Here is an 18,827-nt window from a genome sequence, read left to right on the forward strand (position 1 = left end):
AATGACGTTTATTTAAAAAATCCCCCTTCATTTTTTTCCCTCCCACAGACAATCAAATTCCCCTCCTCCTATTAGGCGGCGGCCCACCTGGAGTCGATCATCCTTGGTAAATATCTTGGGATAAGTGACAAGCTAAACAACAAGCACCAAGGAAGTGGGGGAAGAAATCTAGCGCTCTTTTTATAACTACAGAAATCTATAGCAGGCATAGGCAAACTCGGCCCTCCAGATGTTTTGGGACTACAACTCCCATCATCCCTAGCTAACAGGACCAATGGTCAGGGATGATGGGAGTTGTAGTCCCAAAACATCTGGGGGGGGGGCGAGTTTGCCTGTGCCTGATCTGTAGTATAGTTATAGCATAGCAGTGTTTTGTGGAAAGATTACTTGAAAAGTCAGTACAAGACTCCTATCATTAAATGTTTTCTTGGGGGGGGGTGAATATTTGGGGAAGGGCCATAGCTCAGTGGTTGAGCTATGTCCCAGGTACAAACACTGGCAGCTCCAGGTATGGCTTGGAGAATTTCCCTGCCTGAAACCTGGGAAGCCGCTGCTAGTCAGTGTAGACAATATTGACCTAGCTGGACCAAGGCTTCTGAATCATGAGAAGACTGTTTTCTATAACTCTGTGTTAAATTGCATTTTTTTCTTCTTTTTGTATTTTAGCCAAGGCAACACCCATTTATTATGCCACCTATGCACCTCCAGTGTGGAGAGCACTACACGGAAACTCACAATTCACAAGGTATTTATCACAAATATTATGACTAAAAACAACAACAGCAATAGTAAATAATACATTGACAGGGCTATTAAGTCGTCAAGCGCTGGTCATGCTGACAGGCTGCTGCTGGGAGTAGAGAGAAGAAGGAACGGAACGTGGAAGGGAGGGGGGAAAGAGTGGAACCTTAAACAGAAGCATTCCATGCTGCAACATTTGTTACAGATCCCACTTGTTCACGTATAGCCTGCCTAGATTTTTCAAAGCACTTCACAAACTTGATATCACTTACCTGCGTAATAAAACTGTAGGGCAGGACAATATGGTTACACATCCGCAAGAAATAGATGAGGACAAGAGACTGCCTTGCCATAAGGCTGGTGTGGAGAACCCTTGGCTCTCCGAATATTGCTCCGAACTACATCCCCTGTCATCCCTGGCCATCAGCCATTCTCCCAGGGGCTGATGGGAGTTGTAGTTCAGCAACATCTGGAGGGCCAAAAGTTCCCCATGTCTGTATTAAGTCCAACAACTTGGCTTGTGGCAGGTGTGAGATTGAAACCAGAGACCTCCTGGTTAGTAGTTGAATCTCTTGGCTACTGTGCTGTTTAAGCGGTATGTGCTGTCCCACCAAGCTTTGGCTTAATGGTCAGGGGGGAAAATACCACACCTTTCAAACAGGAGTGTATTTCTTACCCCGCCCGGTCCCACTTCTCTCATTGTATCCAAATCCAAAGCTGCAGAGAGAGAGAGAGAGAGAGAGAGAGAGAGAGAGAGAGGGAGAGAGGGAGAGAGGGAAGAATATTTTTAAATGGTAGGGGTCTGGCGGGAGAGGGTTGATTAGGGGAGAGACCATCCCTGATCATTACTATTTCTGCACTGTCATTTCTGCTTGCTCTAGAGGCTGAGAGCTTCTAATTCTACCCCACTGTTTTGCTGATTTTGGAAAAGCGTGTTTGTTCTGTTTTGCATCCTCTCCCCACCAACAAATTTCACTACACTCAGTATTACAGTAATGTAGCTGAGTGCCCTTAATCCAGCGCCATGTGCGTTAAGATGAGCAAGCAAGCTTCCTGTTTACATGAACAAGGTGGTGGTGATGGTGGTGGAGGTGAGACAGTTTGCTTCACACATCTGGGGAGATGTGCCTATAGAAAGTCTTCTGCGTTGGAGGAGACTTTTGCAGGGATGGGCAATTTGTGTGCACATTAGGAGTCATTTCCTGCAAGGGTGTGCTGGCTTGTGACAACATTGGCATTTTCCTAATGGAAGGGGCAGTGATTCGTAGCTCTATCCCTGCTGGACACATTCTTCTTCCTGACTATGGCCAGTTCCACGAGTGCATTGGGCTCCTTTCCCCTTCCATAGCTAGCAGTGGGGAGACCCTGCTTGTGCAGGCATGACGGCGATGTCGTCAACAGAGTTTTGGAAGGCCCTCTCTCCTACATAACAGACGCGGGTGGCGCTGTGGGTTAAACCACAGAGCCTAGGACTTGCCGCTCAGAAGGTTGGCGGTTTGAATCCCCGTGACGGGGTGAGCTCCTGTTGCTTGGTCCCTGCTCCTGCCAACCTAGCAGTTCGAAAGCACAAATTGCAAGTAGATAAATAGGTACCGGTCCAGCGGGAAGGTAAACGGCGTTTCCGTGTGCTGCTCTGGTTCGCCAGAAGTGGCTTCGTCATGCTGGCTACATGACCCGGAAGCTGTACGCCAGCTCCCTTGGCCAATAAAGCGAGATGAGCGCCGCAACCCCAGAGTCGGTCACGACTGGACCTAATGGTCAGGGATACCTTTACCTTTACCTCTCCTACTTGCCATGATGGCAATGTTCTGCCTCCACTGACAGACCCAATATGCCTCTGAATACCACTTGCTGGGAATACCACTTGCTGTTTGCAGGCTCCCCACAGGCATCTGGTTGGCCACTGTCAGAACAGGTTGCTAGTCCAAAAAACCCGCCTTGCATTCTCATCTCTTACTCCACTGTCTTTAGCCTGTTTGCTCATGATGTTTCTTGTTCATTTCTCGCTTTCTCCTGCCCACAGACAGCATTTTTCACGGAAACGAAGATATGTTTTACTGTAGATCTCAGAGCAGCTTGGACAGGTGCGCGATGGACTTCAGCTACTTGAACGGCAACGTTCCCAACGGCAGCGTGTGCAGCGCCCAGAGCATGAACTCTCTCAACCACTCGCAGAACTTCATCCAGGCTTCTCCGGTGTCCTCCAACCTCAGCATCCCCGGGAGCGACATAATGAGAGCGGACTACATCCCGAGCCATAGGCACAGCGCGATCATCGTGCCTTCCTATAGGCCGACGCCAGACTATGAGACGGTCATGAGGCAGATGAAGAGGGGGGTTGTCCACCCGGACAGCCAGAGCCAGTCCTTGAGGAACCTCAACATTGGGAACACCCATGCGTACAACCAACCCAAAGACCTTGTGTACAGTCAACCGGAGATCCGGGAGAGGCCTCCTTACGCCATTACGTACGGGCCTCAGGGCACTTACAAAAAACACGCCGCGCCATCTGAGCAAGTGAACCCCATCAACACTGCGCAGACGAAAGCAGCGGCCAGTTCCATTTCCCACACCGTTAGCACCCCGGAACTGGCCAACATGCAAATCCCCAACAATCAGAGGTGTGGCACGGCGCACATATTAAAAAACTACCTTTTCAGGCCCCCACCGCCATATCCGCGCCCCCGTCCTGCCACCAGCACGCCCGACCTCGCAAGTCACCGCCACAAGTATGTCAGCGGCAGCAGCCCCGATCTGGTCACTCGCAAGGTTCAGCTCCTGGTAAAGACTTTCCAAGAGGACAGCTCCCCGGTGGTTCATCAATCTCTTCAGGAAGTTAGTGAGCCTCTTATGGCGGTCAAGCACCACGCGGCCGTCAACAAGCGCCACAGCTTGGAAGTGATTAGCAACATGGTGCGCGGCATAGAGGCAATGGCTTTGAAGAGCCTCAATGCCCCCCTGCCGCGCAGGAACACGTTGCGTGAGCAGGTGCAGCAGGAGGAAGTGGTGCCCAGGGCTCACGAAGTCCAGCAGCTCCCTCACTACCACCACAAGAAGACCTTCTCGGACGCCACAATGCTGATACACAGCAGCGAAAGCGAAGAGGACGAAGAAGCTTCGGAATCGGTGCCTTCCATGGCGGCACTCCATGAAAACATGGAGTACAGCGCTCAGCTGCAGGCTGCCTTGGCTAGGATACCAAACAAACCTCCCCCTGAGTATCCGGGCCCCAGGAAAAGCGTCAGCAACGGAGCCCTGAGGAATGAGCAGGCGAACGTTTTGCTGGCCGCCTCTCGAGCCAGGGCTGTCAGGCCGGGTCCTGCGAAAGCCATCAGCATATCTCGGACTGATCAGGCATCAGTCAATGGGTCCTCGCTCGGCCCATCCATCTCCGAACCAGACCTCACAAGTGTAAAGGAAAGAGTCAAGAAAGAACCAGTGAAGGAGAGGCCCGTGTCGGAAATGTTTTCGATTGAAGACAGTATCATAGAAAGAGAGATGAGGGTAAGTATATTTTCAATTAGCACACAGGTGGGGTGGAGTGGAATCTCTGAATCGAACTGCTACAATAGATATTTTTTTTTAAAAAAAGTTTTGCAGAGCCATTGAAAGACTAGACCAGTGTTTCCCAAACTTGGGTCTCCAGCTGTTTTTGGACTACAACTCCCATCATCCCTAGCTAGCAGGACCAGTGGTCAGGGACGATGGGAATTGTAGTCCAAAAACAGCTGGGGACCCAAGTTTGGGAAACACTGAGCTAGACAGTCTTAAAAGGAGAGGTAAAGTCAATGCCCTTCTTTAATCGTGTTGGCTATCAAGAAGTCAGATCAAGAATGTAGCTTTAGTAAAAGTTGAGATTGTAATCATACTGGCTAGAAACTTAATTTAAAGAATGATGCTGAGATTCTCGAAGTGCTGTTCACAGCACTTGACCGTTGCATACCTTTTTCTTGTTGTTCTGCCATGCTGGGTTCAAAGCTCCTAATCATGCCTCTAAGGTATAAGAGCTTCACATGTAATGACTCAGAATCAGGCACTGTGCCAGCATGCCAGCCATAATTAAGCCACACCATAGTTTGAGGAAGTATACAATAGGCAGCCATGGTTTGGAGCTGCTTGCCTGATTGTCATTTCCCACCCACTCAGAACTCAGTTTCATTAGTTAACTCCCAGCTCCATGGTGCAGAAGCCTCTTGAGGTCCTAGCTGTGGTTTGGCAGTTGTCTGTGAATTCAACAACAAACCAGAATTAGCACAAATTATTTGTTTGCAAACCAGCTTCAAACTTGATCCTGGTTTGTCGGCTCCAAGCAAACCATTGTTTGTGAGCGTACTTGGGTACAGCCACTGGTCCTGTTTCTGGAGTGATGCTAAACCATAGTTCAGAATTATGTGAATGAGCAGACGTGGACCTTGGGCTTGCATGTTCCTCCTCTCCTCTCTTCTCTATACACAACTGCAAGGAGGAAATAGAAGCACCTTTACAGTTTTTCACTGACCAGAACTTACCGTTGTATCCAAAAAGGACAAACTATAGTTAGTTTAAATGATGGTTCGTTGAAAGAAGAATAAAACTAGTTATTAAAACAAACCACGGGCTCAGCTTACATCTGAACTCAACCTCTGTCAAATACAGTTAAAGGTAGAACAAGTAATTTTGTAAGGAGGCTTTGCAAACAAAAATTCAACCACCCTGAAGAACTTTTTAACTTCTATTTATTTCAACCTAACACACTCTATTGTCCTCAATGAGAGACTGGAGCAGAAGGAGGCCTGGACTCTTTCATCAAGTACAGACAAAAATACAAAATAGCTGAAGTCATTATCACACCTCCAATCTCTCTCTCTTCCCCCTAACCATCAAAAGCTACCCACACTGAAGAATATTAATTCAAGGCTCATTTTAGGGCAAGGTTTTCTTCCACAGCCACTCCCAAGAGCTTAATTCCTTAGTTTATGCAGTTTCCAGGTCAGCCAGAAGCAACTAGACAGAAATGCATTGCCTCTTACAGATCTGGAAACACCCAAGTTATATCCTCCTGCCAACTACAGAGGATGATGAGGCGATAAGGCTTGGGGAGTGCCGTAAGAGCAGCTTTCCTGGAAACACCTGGATTTGACTTGCAGCTATTCCTTAGCCCCACTGAGCGATTGCAGAGCCGAGAAGAGCGCCTTCCCCCAATATCAACCATCTAAGGGGCTGTGATTGGCAGAGGACACACTATGGGTGGAGCCACTGCTGGGTGCTCCCCGATTGGCAGTGACCCTTGCCATTCAAAAGGTCACAAAAGCGTCCATTCATTCAGAGGGAAGGCAGTGAAAATTAACAATTTGTTGTTTTTATTAAGAATAATAAATTAATATGCTGCTAAATTCTGAAACCAGCTTCTAAGTGGTTTGCAAGTATAAAAACCAATTGCACAAGTGTGTTGGTTTTTTTTTTTAAAAAAAAACCCCATAATTAAAATATGCAGTAAAACAGTCCTGTTTAAAATACAGCAATTAAAATGTAGGTCTAGAAAGTGCTTTGTTTGCCCTTAGTTTTAGGAGAATTGATGGTGCTTCTGAATACTGAACCCACATTTGGAAGTAAATTTAGAGGCAGGGGAAAACGCACACACAAAAGAATAATTTAACTCACTTTAGAGCTTTGAAACGTTCTCGTTTTACATGTCACAATTTTGCTGCCTTCCACAACACCTCTACCTGGTGGCAACGGAGCATTTCCAATTGGCCTTTTCTTGAATTGGAGGTGGGGGTGGGCGTTGGATCCGTATTTATTCACTTTACGCTCAACAGAGCCCATTGTACTAATTTCAATGTAACAATGCTGTTTAAAAATCCGCCACCAGCCTGGGCTTATGTATCATCTTTGTGGTTTGTTTGGCTTGCTTGATGCGGCTCACTCTGTGCCTAACATTTACACACACACACAAAAACACACACAGCACGCAAGGGGGGCGGGAGGGAGAGAGGGAGAGAGAGAGACGCCTGTTTTTGATAGCAGGTCCCCTGTATCGTGGGACTGTTCCTTTGAAATTAAAGCTCTGCACTCATGTAGGAACAGGCCCCCCGGGGAAATAATAGGAAGTTTAGGAGACGCATTTGGATTTGCTCTGCTAATGGCCGTCATCTGCACTCCTCGGCCGGAGTTGTAGATTTTGTGGGAGATTAAAAAGGCATTCCAACATTCTGCTGGCATTATTTCTAATCACCCCGAGATGAAAGCATGCCTTTTCTTGCCAAAAGTATCTAGAGAAACAGAAGATGGCAGGCCTGGAGGCCCAGAAGAGGCCCTTGATGTTGGCAGCGCTCAACGGTCTCTCAGTCGCTCGAGTTCCAGTGCCTGAGGACAGCCAGGATGAAGCAGTCAAGGTGCCAATGGATGAGCGGGTAAGAATAGGACTAGCAAAACAAAGGGCCGCCATTTTGGTTTCTGTCGGCAACGGCTTCTGAAGTATTAAAAACCAGGTGATGTATTGCAATGCCCCAGTTACCACACGGCTGCAGAAATCACGACTGTGCATAAGACTGCTGGTGTAACATGAGGATGCATGTAATTGGGGCCAGAGCTGGCTCATGCAAATCTTACCTCAGCCATGAGCCCTTGTGCAAAACCTCTGCCTCACAACAGAAGAATATTTTGCCCACAGAAGCCTCCATAAGCACCGAAGGGTATTGGAATAAATGAAATGTACACACCTGTAGACCTTTGTTGTTCCATAAGCATGTTTTTGTAGGATAAAAGTAAAATAAATGGAGACTGACTTAGGCAGCTGTTATCAGCACACCCACAGTGCTTGTTAGTGTTTTCTCACTTACGCAGTATGGACACACCCATGTGTGCAAATGTGCACCACGGTTTCACAGACTTTCACTCGGCGCTATCATTTCCCTTGAAATTTAGACACTACTGTAGGAACAATGTTGCCCCAATGTCCAGTTCCCTTGGTTCCTGTGTTCACAACCATTTGGCTGTCACTGTTTCAACTTCAATGGCTTTAAGTCTTTCACGAAGTGTTTGCACAATCAAGCACCGCCATCATTATTTAGCTGTGGTCATAACTATGAGTACAGGCAACTCCCAATTTATGCAGGGGTTACGTTCCAAGGCACCGCGTGTTCAAGTGAAATTGTGTATATTTGAAACACAATTGAAAAAGCCTGAAAACACCCCGCTCTGCCCTGTTCCCCTCTTTTCTGTGACATTTTTGAGTCACTTCCAGGTGTGGCACGATGCATGTGTGTGTGATCATGCTGATATCGGATGTGCTTGAAATGTATAGTGGTGTTCATCGATGATGTTTCCATGACCAAAGGTCCTTACATTGTAAGACTGAGACTCTAGCCTTTGCAGACTATTTCCATCTAAAGATCAACACAGCCAATTCGACCCTGCTGGTCTTCCTGAACCTCTCACCAGATTTTGATCTGGTGGACCATGCAATTTTTTTTCATCCCCTGGGAAATGAAAGGATTTTAAAAATGGTTCCACTCCCCCCCCCCATGTTACAGTCAGAGAAAGTAATTGGGGATGTGGTGATTATTGATTTCACCTCTTCGTTCTTTGAATGGTCCTTTGGCCTCAAGTGTCTACTTCTTCCCAACTATCTTCTATGTGAAACAGGTGGGATAGATTATCAGGAGTTTTGGATTATGGTGTCATCTGCAAAATACCTCCCCACCCCACCCTGAAGAGAACGTAACTCTGGTAGAGAGTTTAATGCAGGCAAGATGGAAGAAATAGATGACCCTTAGCATTCTTTGGGGGAGCTCCTCTGATGATTTATCTCATCATTGAAAGACAAGCAACTGTAGCACAGTGGACGCTCGGGTTGCAAACGTGATCCGTGCGGGAGGCATGTTCGCAACCCGCAGCGTTTGCAACCCGCAGCACCACGTCTGCGCACGTGCGGGTCGCAATTCAGTGCTTCTACGCATGCGCAAAGTGTGATTTAGCGCTTTTGCGCATGCGCAAGTGCCAAAACCCGGAAGTAACCTGTTCTGGTATTTCCGGGTTTGGCATGGTGCGCAACCTGAAAACGCACAACCTGAAGCGTCTGTAACCCGAGGTTTGACTGTATTTTATATGAGGAATCACTTTTGAATAGAATGTCCTCTTTGGTGTTTTTGTTTTAAATTGAAAATAGTGCAAAATCCTGAGGAGGAAACTAGAAGAGGGGATGGTGTTCACTGAATATGAGCAGATTCCAAAGAGGAAGGCAGACGGGGTCTTTACCACAGCCACGCTTCCGGAGAACTCCGAGCGTAACCGTGTCCGAGAAGTTATTCCGTATGAGGAGAACCGCGTGGAGCTCGTCCCAACCAAAGAAAACAACACGGGCTACATCAACGCCTCACACATAAAGGTAAAGACTGGGGGGACGGAAAAAAACTGCCTTTGTGGGTAGGAAGGCTGGACTTGAACCTGGGAGGCCAGAGTTCAGATGTGAACTGTGCTGGGATGTGAACTCACCAGGCTGGCCAGTCCCCAGATGCTCTTCTCAGCCTCAATTAACCTATATACAAACCATGCCTGTCGTCACAGGATTGTAATAATTATAATTTGTTAAACATTTTTTAAACATGAATAGTGCCTCTCCCGCCTTAACCTTTCTTCGTCCTCACAATAACCTTATTCCGTGACTCAACTTGGGCTGACACAAGGCTTTCTTTCTTTTTTCTTTTCTTTTTACCCTGCTCTTCAGCCACACAAAGCAGCTGAAAGCAATCATTAATAAGACGGTCCCTTCCCTCAGGCTTACAATGTAGAGGCAACAGCACAAAGGGAAAAGGGACTTGGGAGGGAGGAGGAAAAAAGCAAACTCAGAGCACCAGTTCACCAGTGTTATTTCTGGCAGGGAAGGTAGGGGGAAGCAAGCTCTGTTCTTTGGCTGATGAATGCGGCCACGTTAGTCTCCCTTTGCCATACTGTTCTTCCTGGAGCCAGGATCCTTCAGTCCCGCGGCCAAAGCCAGGGGCAAGGGTGTGCTGCCCTTCATTTGTGCAGTCCTGGGGCAGCTGGCAGCTGAAGCCAAGTGTAGCTTCTCCCTCTGTGACCAGGGAATAGGGCCAGGTTGATCTCCAGCTTGCCATGATGTTCTTCTGAATGGCAGCCTCCCAGTGGCCCTGAGCAAACATAAGTAGGATCACATTTTTATGTCCCTTTTTTGTAAGCGAAGACAGCAGGCTTCCTTGAGGACACTTTGTGAGTCTGGTAGGGGGGAAAAAAAACCTCAGTGTGGATTGTGGTTTTCACAATTCACTCAGAGCACGCACAAAGATGCCTGGTACAAGTAGATTTGCGTGTTGCCCAGATTCTACCAGTGCAGGTATTATCAGTTATTCATTCCTGTTACTCTGAGTGTCTTGGAACAAAAGTTAAAAACAGGCTGGAAAGCTGTGCGAGTGCTGCAGGTTCTGTAAAGACTTTTGCCTTGAGCCCAGTAAGGCACCCTGGGTTCTAGCCTAGGTGCTGTCTGCAAAGGAAAATCTCTGCCATCCTCAGTCCATTGCTGAACCTTGCTTTGAACTCTGCTGCTTCTCAGACCCTGGCCCTATGCCGTCCCTACATTCTGTACCCTGAATTTGGAAAAGCTGAACAATCTGTGAAAGGAAGGTAGATTTGGGTGGCATTCGTGACCCTTCTCCCTTCTGTTTTATCCTAATTACCCTGCAAGGTAGGTTAAGTAGAGAGGGAGTGTCTGGCCCAGGGTTATACAGTAAGCTTGATGGCTGCGTGGGGATTTGCATCTGGGTCTCTCCTGTCCACATCCAGGACTCTTATCCACTGTGCCTGTGTACACACCATCTACTTGCACTGGTATGCTTTCAAACTGCTAGGTTGGCAGAAGCTGGGACAGAGCAACGGGAGCCCACCCCATCACACGGATTCGAACCGCCAACCTTCTGATCGGCAAGCCCAAAGACTCAGTGGTTTAGACCACAGTGCCACCCGCTTCCTTTACTTTTACCGTACACACCGTACATTTATCAAAGAAACCTGAGAACTACAATTGGTTAATTTCCTGTGAGTTGTAGCTCTGTGAGGGATAAACTCCACTTCCTATAATTCTTAGGGGAGACGGAAATGTGCTTTAAATACGCTTTAATTGTACGGCCTATAGGAGAGTGGCTCTGGAAGCAAACCTCTTTGCTCTTTGCGTCAGGAGTGAGGAATCTGTGGCCCTGCAGATGCTGTTGGGACTCTTAACTCTCACCAGCCTCGGCCAGCAAGCCTAATGGTCAAGGGTGATTTGACAAAACTTGAACGGATCTGCTTTTATGAACATTTTCTGCGTTGGTCAAAACAGTATTAAATTATGAGCATATCTTGGCTGCAAGACATCCGTACCAAGTTCCAAGCTTGGTTTGGTCATAAATTTACAACGCTAAGCCCTTGTTGAGTCAAAACACCTCTCTAAAACCAGAACCCTGTCAGATTTCTGCCAAAAGATCTGGTGGGTAGCAGATACTGTGTGTTTTTGGCACAACCTACCTCAGCTTGGATGACTGATTACGGAATCTGAATTCCCTGCCCCCCCATCCATGGGGGGGGGGGACAAATAATTTCTGAGAGCATAATTTTGCTCCATCAGGTGGCAGGGGCCCAGAAAGAATTCTCCCCAGCCAGCTTTTAAGAGTTCATATTTCATCTTGTGTGTCAGCCTCGGACGTACCCACATTGTTCTGTAGCGCATGTAGCGACATGTGCTGATGCTTAGTAGTATACAACCCTGTGTGCTGCCAGCACTTCCCCCCTCCCCCTCTTCCAAGGGGCTGTTGCAGAAGCCAAGCAGATGTTCTTTTGCTCAGAAGGTGAAATTGCATCTGCAGATTTTTACCTCTGCCACGCAGCGAGTGTTTTTCACCCAGTTATCAATTTTTAATATCCTGCAGTCGGGGCCGCAGAGTGCTGCCGCGTTCCAGGCTGTGCACTCCCTCTGGACTATTTATGGGTTTTTTGTCCATGCCTTTTGCCAGCAGGCTGGGCGGTTGGACCACGGCGGAGCAGGCAGAGCAAAACACCCGTAACATTACGATAAGATCTTGCCCCAGACTCCTACGCTGCTAGACCCAACCTTGCAATCTTCAGTAGGGTTGTCTGCCTTTCCCTTTTTTGCTTTGATCCTGGCTGTCAAGATTTACATGCCTTCAGTCTGTGTATGCTAAAAAAAGAAGAAATCTGTTTTCAGTGGGTGCGCTCATATCTCCACATCAGCAAACAACTTTCTCTTTACTTTTGAGCTGTTGGAATATAGACACGCTATGCTGCTGGATACCAGTTGCTGGAAATTGCAAGTGGAGAAAGTGTCATTGAACTCAATTCCTGCATGTGGGCTTCCCATAGGTATGTGGTTGTCCACAATAAGAACAGGATGTTAGTCTAGATGGGCCTTTGGCCTGGTCAAGGAGGGCTCTACTTACGTTCCTATGTCCAGATGCTGAATCTCACTGACATTTTTGGGATCATTCTTAACTAGTTTTTCAACAACCTTTGGTGTTTCTCACCTCAGATGAAGTAAACATGTCTATCTCTCTCACACACAAACACCATATAATGATGTGCTCACCATAGGAGCGTGTTTATATAGGCCTTGAATCTTGGGATGGCGCTAAATGGCTTTGGCCCTGTATACCTGAAGGAGCGTCTCTACCCCGATCATTCATCCCAGACACTAAGGTCCAGTTCCAATGTCCTTCTGGCGGCTCCCTCGTTGCCCACCCTGTGGAACTCCCTCCCGTCAGATGTGAAGGAAATAAACAACTATCTGACTTTTAGAAGACAGCCCCGTATAGGGAAGTTGTTAATGTGTGGTGTTTTACGGTGTTTAATGTTTCAATTTGTTGGAAGCCTTCCAAAGTGCCCCGGAGTGTCTGGGGCAACTCAGTTGGGTGAGCGGCATATAAATTGTTGTTGTCGTTGTTATCATCGTCGTCATCATCATGTGCCAGAGGCAGACCTGCATCTTCTGATTCAGGTTTCTCCCCTCTACCCCACCACCCTGCAAATTTGTAGAATGGGTACTTTGTGGGTATTTCATCTGGAAAAAGGAGGGATGGAAGGGGGTTCTGAACGCTGCATTAACTGTTGTTTTTCCTCTACAGCCCTGGTCATTTTCTGTTGCTTCCTTGTTTCCAACATTGCCCTCTGAAGCTAAGCCAACCAGGTCCTAAAGCCAAAATATAAACAGAGGGTCGTGTTTTGTGCATGTAAGAAAATTGCATGTTGCTGTAACAGCAGCAAGGATGGGTGAGTGGGTTAAGCTGGCTGATAAGCATGAACCTTTATGAGCTCATGACGAAGAACATAGGAAGGTGTCTGGTTCTGAGTCAAACCATTGGTCCATTGGTGTGGTTTACCAGTGTCCTGGCAGCTATTTTCCAGGGTCTTGAACCAGCCCAACCTGAGGATGTCAGGGATTCAAGAATTGAACCTTGGACTTCATGCGTGCAAAACAGAAGCTCTACCAGTGAGCTAAGGCCCTTCCCTAACTATGCACAGTTGCTATGGCAGAAAGAGAGAGGTGAAGATGCTCAATTGTGGCATGAATTTTATAGTAATCTATTGTTCTCTCTTTCTCTCTCTACCTCAGGTTACAGTGGGCGGAGAAGAATGGCACTACATAGCCACACAAGGACCTTTGCCACAAACATGCCATGATTTCTGGCAAATGGTGTGGGAAGAAGGGGTGAATGTGATAGCCATGGTGACAGCAGAGGAGGTATGTAATATGTGGTTGCATGCTAACAAATCTCCTGAGACCTCTTTACGGGGAACTCTGCAAATTGTACCTCTGTAAGGTGTATAAAGGTAAAGGTAAAGGGACCCCGACCATTAGGTCAAGTTGTGACCAACTCTGGGGTTGCAGCGCTCATCTCGCTTTATTGGCCAAGGGAGCCGGCTTACAGCTTCCAGGTCATGTGGCCAGCATGACTAAGCCTCTTCTGACAAACCAGAGCAGCGCACAGAAACGCCGTTTACCTTCCTGCCAGAATGGTACCTATTTATCTACTTGCACTTTGACATGCTTTCAAACTGCTAGGTTGGCAGGAGCAGGGACTGAGCAACGGGAGCTCACCCCGTTGCGGGGATTCAAACCGCCGACCTTCTGATCGGCAAGTCCTAGGCTCTGTGGTTTAACCCACAGCGCCACCCACGTCCCTGAGGTGTAAGGTGTATAGGGGCCTCCTAACAACTCTCAGCAGCCTTAACAAACTTTGGGGGAAGCCATGACTGTTGCTGTCGTAGCAATTTACATATATGGTGTGAATGTGGACAAAGGCAGATTTCCGTCTGTCCCAGCATTATATCTTTTATAAAATGTGTCCCATCAGAAGGTGTGGTGAGGTTCACAACATGATGGTGATACACATTCCCCATTTTAGTCACTAGCATCTGATACGTGGATGGAACAGTACAATTTGGTGGCCCATCTTCAGGCAGGGATATGGGGGAGAAGAGGGGCAGAGGTGGATTTAGAGGAGCATGACCGGTTTGGTGGCACTGGGAGTGAAGCCTTGGGGGTGCTGCAGGGGCACCACAACTGTGGTGTAGAGTGGAAGGTGAGAGGCGGGGGCGGGGATTTGACGTTGCACAGGGCGCCACTGAAATTTGAGGCCCCTAAGTCCACCACTGGGGGGGGGAGTTGCTCACTGCACCACCACGGCCACAAAAGTCCTGGTGGCAATGAGCTGTCCCCTCAGAAAACCTCTTGGAATGGCATTCGTCCAAGTGGGCCTGCCACCGACCTCAGGTCGACCCTCACTGCAGATATAGGCAGTACATTCAAAGATGTTTTGTTTGCTTGCATTTTCTCTTCCCCACCCAGTCCTAGTTCAAACCTGAGAGCATGCATTCCTTGGGCCTCTGTGGGCTTGCTCTCTACCCTTTGATCAGCTTGTCCTGTGCTAGAGGATAAGAGCGAGAGCCACTCTTGAGATTGGACCATGTTTTATCTTGTGTACGCTAAGGGAGGTTCAAATAGTTGCGTGCATGTTTTGAAGATTTAGGAAGAGCTCTCCATGACAATCTGCTTCTCTCTGCCGGTCCTTTTGCTCTCCTGTTTGCTGTTTTGCTTTTCAAACTTCCTTTGAACCTTTGCCTGGGATGACTCAACCCCTTACAACCTTGTTTGTATCAGTCTAGCTGGCCGCACAGTGTAATGATGGAAGTTTAGCTCCATTAGAAGATTGCTGCATGCCAAACAAAGCAGTGAATTCTGAGAACACAAAGCTGCCCTTATTTGAGAAGAATGATATTCTCAACCCATCCAAGGCCACCTCTGCATTACTAGCATCCTTATCAGCTGCGAATACATCAGAAGTTGTTGTTCCAGTTAAAGTATCCAGTAAAAAGAGAGAGAAAAAGTCGCCTTTATTCCCATGCCAAGCAAAACAGTTATTTCTGTTGTAATCCCACAACTGTATGTTGTGCTATAAACCTGGCACACACAAGTAACCAGCCCTGCATCCTGTTCAGAACTATGCTGCCTTTACAGGCACACAGGAACAGCTGTTCTGTTTAAATAGTGTGGCCCGATTTTCCCCATTTTAAACATTTAGCACTATCAGCTGTTCAGAAGGGGGAGCAAGAGTCCATTAAATGCACAGTTACAGAGTAATCTGACCACAGAGAAAGCCTCTTTCTAAGCGGCGGCAGGCAACAGGGCTGTCTTATGACCTGAACTCTGATTATATGCATGCATTCATATTATGGCTTTTATGATGCTTGGAAACAACGAGGAATCTCCACTGTCCTGAGACGGTGGAAATTTGCAGACAGTAATTGCAGTATGAATGCACACTCCGTGATAAGAGGGCACTCCTGGAACCCCAGGATGCACAGAGGCAAGGGAGATGTTCATGGGGAAACAGTCAAATAGGATCAGTCTCTTTCCCGCTCCCTATTTTCCTCTGATGTCCTCACTCGGCTATTTTCTGGGAAACTATAATATGATGCCCTGAGGTGGTTGCTTGAACTTTGGGTTTGTTGTTATCCCCCACAACGAAGCGCATCTGTGATATTTTCGGTGCAGTGCTGTAAACACACACTAGAAATCCTTTGTCTGGGGCTCACAGCATTGTTCGAGGCTGCATGTTGTTGTGCAGTTATTAGTCTGAACACACATTTTGGGACTGTGAACAATTATGGGATGTTTCGAGCCATTCTCTTAATTCCTTTACACGGGTCTTCAGATTTTGCTTGCGGCGTGTACAGTCCATACAGGTGTGCCTAAGGGTGTGTAATACTGTGTTTGACTTCACTTGTTCTGTAGCTGTGAAGTCTTCACTGGTTCGTGGCACCAGCTTTATTATGGCACCCTAAGGGAGAAGGGGTCAGTTTGCGGAGAAGTTACACTTTGCCAGGGTTTTGCCCAGTTTCCCTTGACCCTACAGCAGCTTCTGGGGTAGGAGGAAAGCATTTATGCTAGGGATCAGCAACTAGAGTCTGCTGAGCCAAAACTTTCAAGGACACATTCCAGCCAGGCAAAACACTTGGGGTGTGATGAAAGGCTAGAGATGGGTGAGGCCTAGGTAGAGTTTTGAAGCCTGGAGGGCCACGACTGGCCTGCGTTCCTGAAGTATTCCCACCCTTGCTTTAAACCACACTGGCACTGTACTTGATTTTTAGGCATACCCATTGTTCACTGTGGCTTGTGGCTGTAGGAACAGGACAGTGCTGATTTTTTTGCTTCTCCTTCCTTTTGCTGTGGGACAGGAAAGAGGAAGAGCCAAGAGCCATCGCTACTGGCCGAAACTCGGCTCCAAGCACAGCTCAGCCACTTACGGGAAGTTCAAGGTGACCACCAAATTCCGCACCGATTCGGGTTGCTATGCCACGACGGGTCTCAAGGTCAAGCACCTTCTGCTGGGGCAGGAGAAGACGGTGTGGCATTTGCAGTACACCGACTGGCCGGATCATGGTTGCCCAGAAGAACAAGGCTTTCTCTGTAAGTTGTGTGTGTGTGTGTGTGTGTTTAAAATGTGGGCGCTTTCTTTTTGTTTTGAGTGAGGACATCAGTGAAGTTGAATTAAATGTTGGAGTGGGTCCTTAGAACTATTTCCTTATGCACACACACATATATACATATATAGGAAATATATATACATATACATGAAATATATATATAGGCCATATATATATACTGACATTTATTTGCTGAGCTTTATTGTAGGGAAGATTAATAATAATAATAATAATAATAATAATAATAATAATAATAATAAAAAATAAAGAAATAAATATTTTATACCCCACCCACTCTGAGTGGCTCCCAACATAATAATAATAATAATAATAATAATAATAATAATAATAATAATAATAATGTGATAAAATATCAGACATTTAAAACTTCCCTAAATAGGGCTGTCTTCAGATGTCTTCTAAAAGTCATATACCATATTTTTCGCTCTATAACACGCACCAGACCATAACACGCACATAGTTTTTAGAGGAAAACAAGAAAAAAAATATTCTAAACGAAATAGTGGATATATGATTTTTGTGGTTCATGCTGTGGCCACAGACATGTGATCTGACAGTGAGTTTGGAGTAGCCCAATGCAAAAATCCTGAGGATCCATGTGGATCCATGCTTTGTAACCACGGAGGAGGGAAGGAAGGGGAACCATGGATCCTCTGCTCACGACTGTAGCAGATCCCCCCCCCCCCCGCCACCCGCAGGCATTCGCTCCATAACACGCACAGACATTTCCCCTTACTTTCTAGGAGGAAAAAAGTGAGTGTTATGGTGCAAAAAATATGGTAGTTGTTTATTTCCTTGACATCTAATGGGAGGGCATTCCACAGGGCGGGCACCACTACTGAGAAGGCCCTCTGCCTGGTTATTGTTATGTTTGGATGTGTGCAGGCCGGGGAGAGGGACCGAAAGTGGAACTGTATGTTAAAAAGAATATGTGAAAAACTATTAATAACAAAAAGGGAGGAAAATATTTTCTCGACTATGTCAATAGCTTTGTTGTGCAATTGTCTCTAGGCCTTGTGCAGAAGTTACACTTTGCCAGGGTTTTGCCTCGTTTCCCTTGACACTTCCAGGGCAGGAGGAAAGCATGCATGCTAGGGATCAGCAGCTGGAGTCAGCTGAGTCTAATCTGGGGGATGCATATCCCCATATGCCAGCCTAGAGGCTGTGTGAAATTCCTGGAGTTTATGGCAGCAGAAGCTGCTTGCAGATCACTCCATGGAATGGGGATTGAGATGATGGTCCATTGTCCCATGCTTAAGGTGGCCTTGCGAGTAAAGTGTTTATTGAGCAGAGGAGGAGGCCGTTGCTCGGTTGAAGAGGATGTGCTTTGCATGCAGAAGATCCCAGATTGATTCCCTGGCATCTCCAGAATTACCAGCTAACATAGATGGGAATCAGCATGCCCAAGAGCTGTTGCCCATTTTAAGAAGATTATGCCAGCACTCAGACTTTGCCTAAATCCCTGAAATAAAATTAAAAATGTGTGATAGTTGCACAAATGTCTTTTCCTTATGTCGTTACAACATAGACTCTGGTGGCACGCCTGCATTTATTTGCAAACTTTGAAAATCATCAGAATTTGGAAAAAATGATTGTGACGATGAACAGCATGAAAACTACAGCAAAATTACGTTCACGAAACAAGCACATAATACATCACAAATGAGTAGATCATATTAATACATAAACATAGACAGAGCCCCCATCAGGGAAAACGTGGGTGACAGATAAATGAGGAGGCCCCTGAATGCTAATACTGTAGGTACCCGCCTGATGTTCGTTGGGAGTGCATTCCAAGGGGCAGGTGCCACCACTCTAAAGGCCCTACTCTTCGCTGATGAACCTTGGAAGCCTATGGCACAACGCAACATGTCTCTTCTTTAAAGGTTGGGTTCATGTAGACCACAGAGCCTTTAGGTTTTGTTAAGGACAGTAGCCCTCTTCACTCCTAAATATGTCTGTGTTTAGTAAGCATGTGAGTTAGTGGCGGGATTAGTGGGTCTGAGCATGCTAGCTCTGTCACACACACTCACACCCTGGTTGGCTTCCACAAATTGAAGGATGACTGCAGCAGGGAGCCTCTTGTAATGCAGATT

The 18,827-nt window shown here is 46.9% G+C and overlaps 1 protein-coding gene across 2 annotated transcripts in view; it reads left to right on the forward strand.

The window, feature by feature from the left end:
- PTPN14 (protein tyrosine phosphatase non-receptor type 14) overlaps nucleotides 1–18,827 on the forward strand; it is a 127,371-nt gene that overhangs the window by 95,875 nt on the left and 12,669 nt on the right. For both annotated transcript variants that reach the window (XM_083604902.1, XM_083604903.1), the window contains exons 11-17: nucleotides 49–106; nucleotides 667–745; nucleotides 2,765–4,245; nucleotides 6,990–7,133; nucleotides 8,891–9,109; nucleotides 13,337–13,465; nucleotides 16,462–16,693. In XM_083604902.1, coding sequence (XP_083461028.1) covers nucleotides 49–106; nucleotides 667–745; nucleotides 2,765–4,245; nucleotides 6,990–7,133; nucleotides 8,891–9,109; nucleotides 13,337–13,465; nucleotides 16,462–16,693 — 2,342 coding nt within the window. The remainder of the gene's footprint in view (nucleotides 1–48; nucleotides 107–666; nucleotides 746–2,764; nucleotides 4,246–6,989; nucleotides 7,134–8,890; nucleotides 9,110–13,336; nucleotides 13,466–16,461; nucleotides 16,694–18,827) is intronic.

This window comes from Podarcis filfolensis (assembly GCF_964270895.1).
Source record: "Podarcis filfolensis genome assembly, chromosome: 3".
NCBI classification, from domain to species: Eukaryota; Metazoa; Chordata; class Lepidosauria; order Squamata; family Lacertidae; genus Podarcis; species Podarcis filfolensis.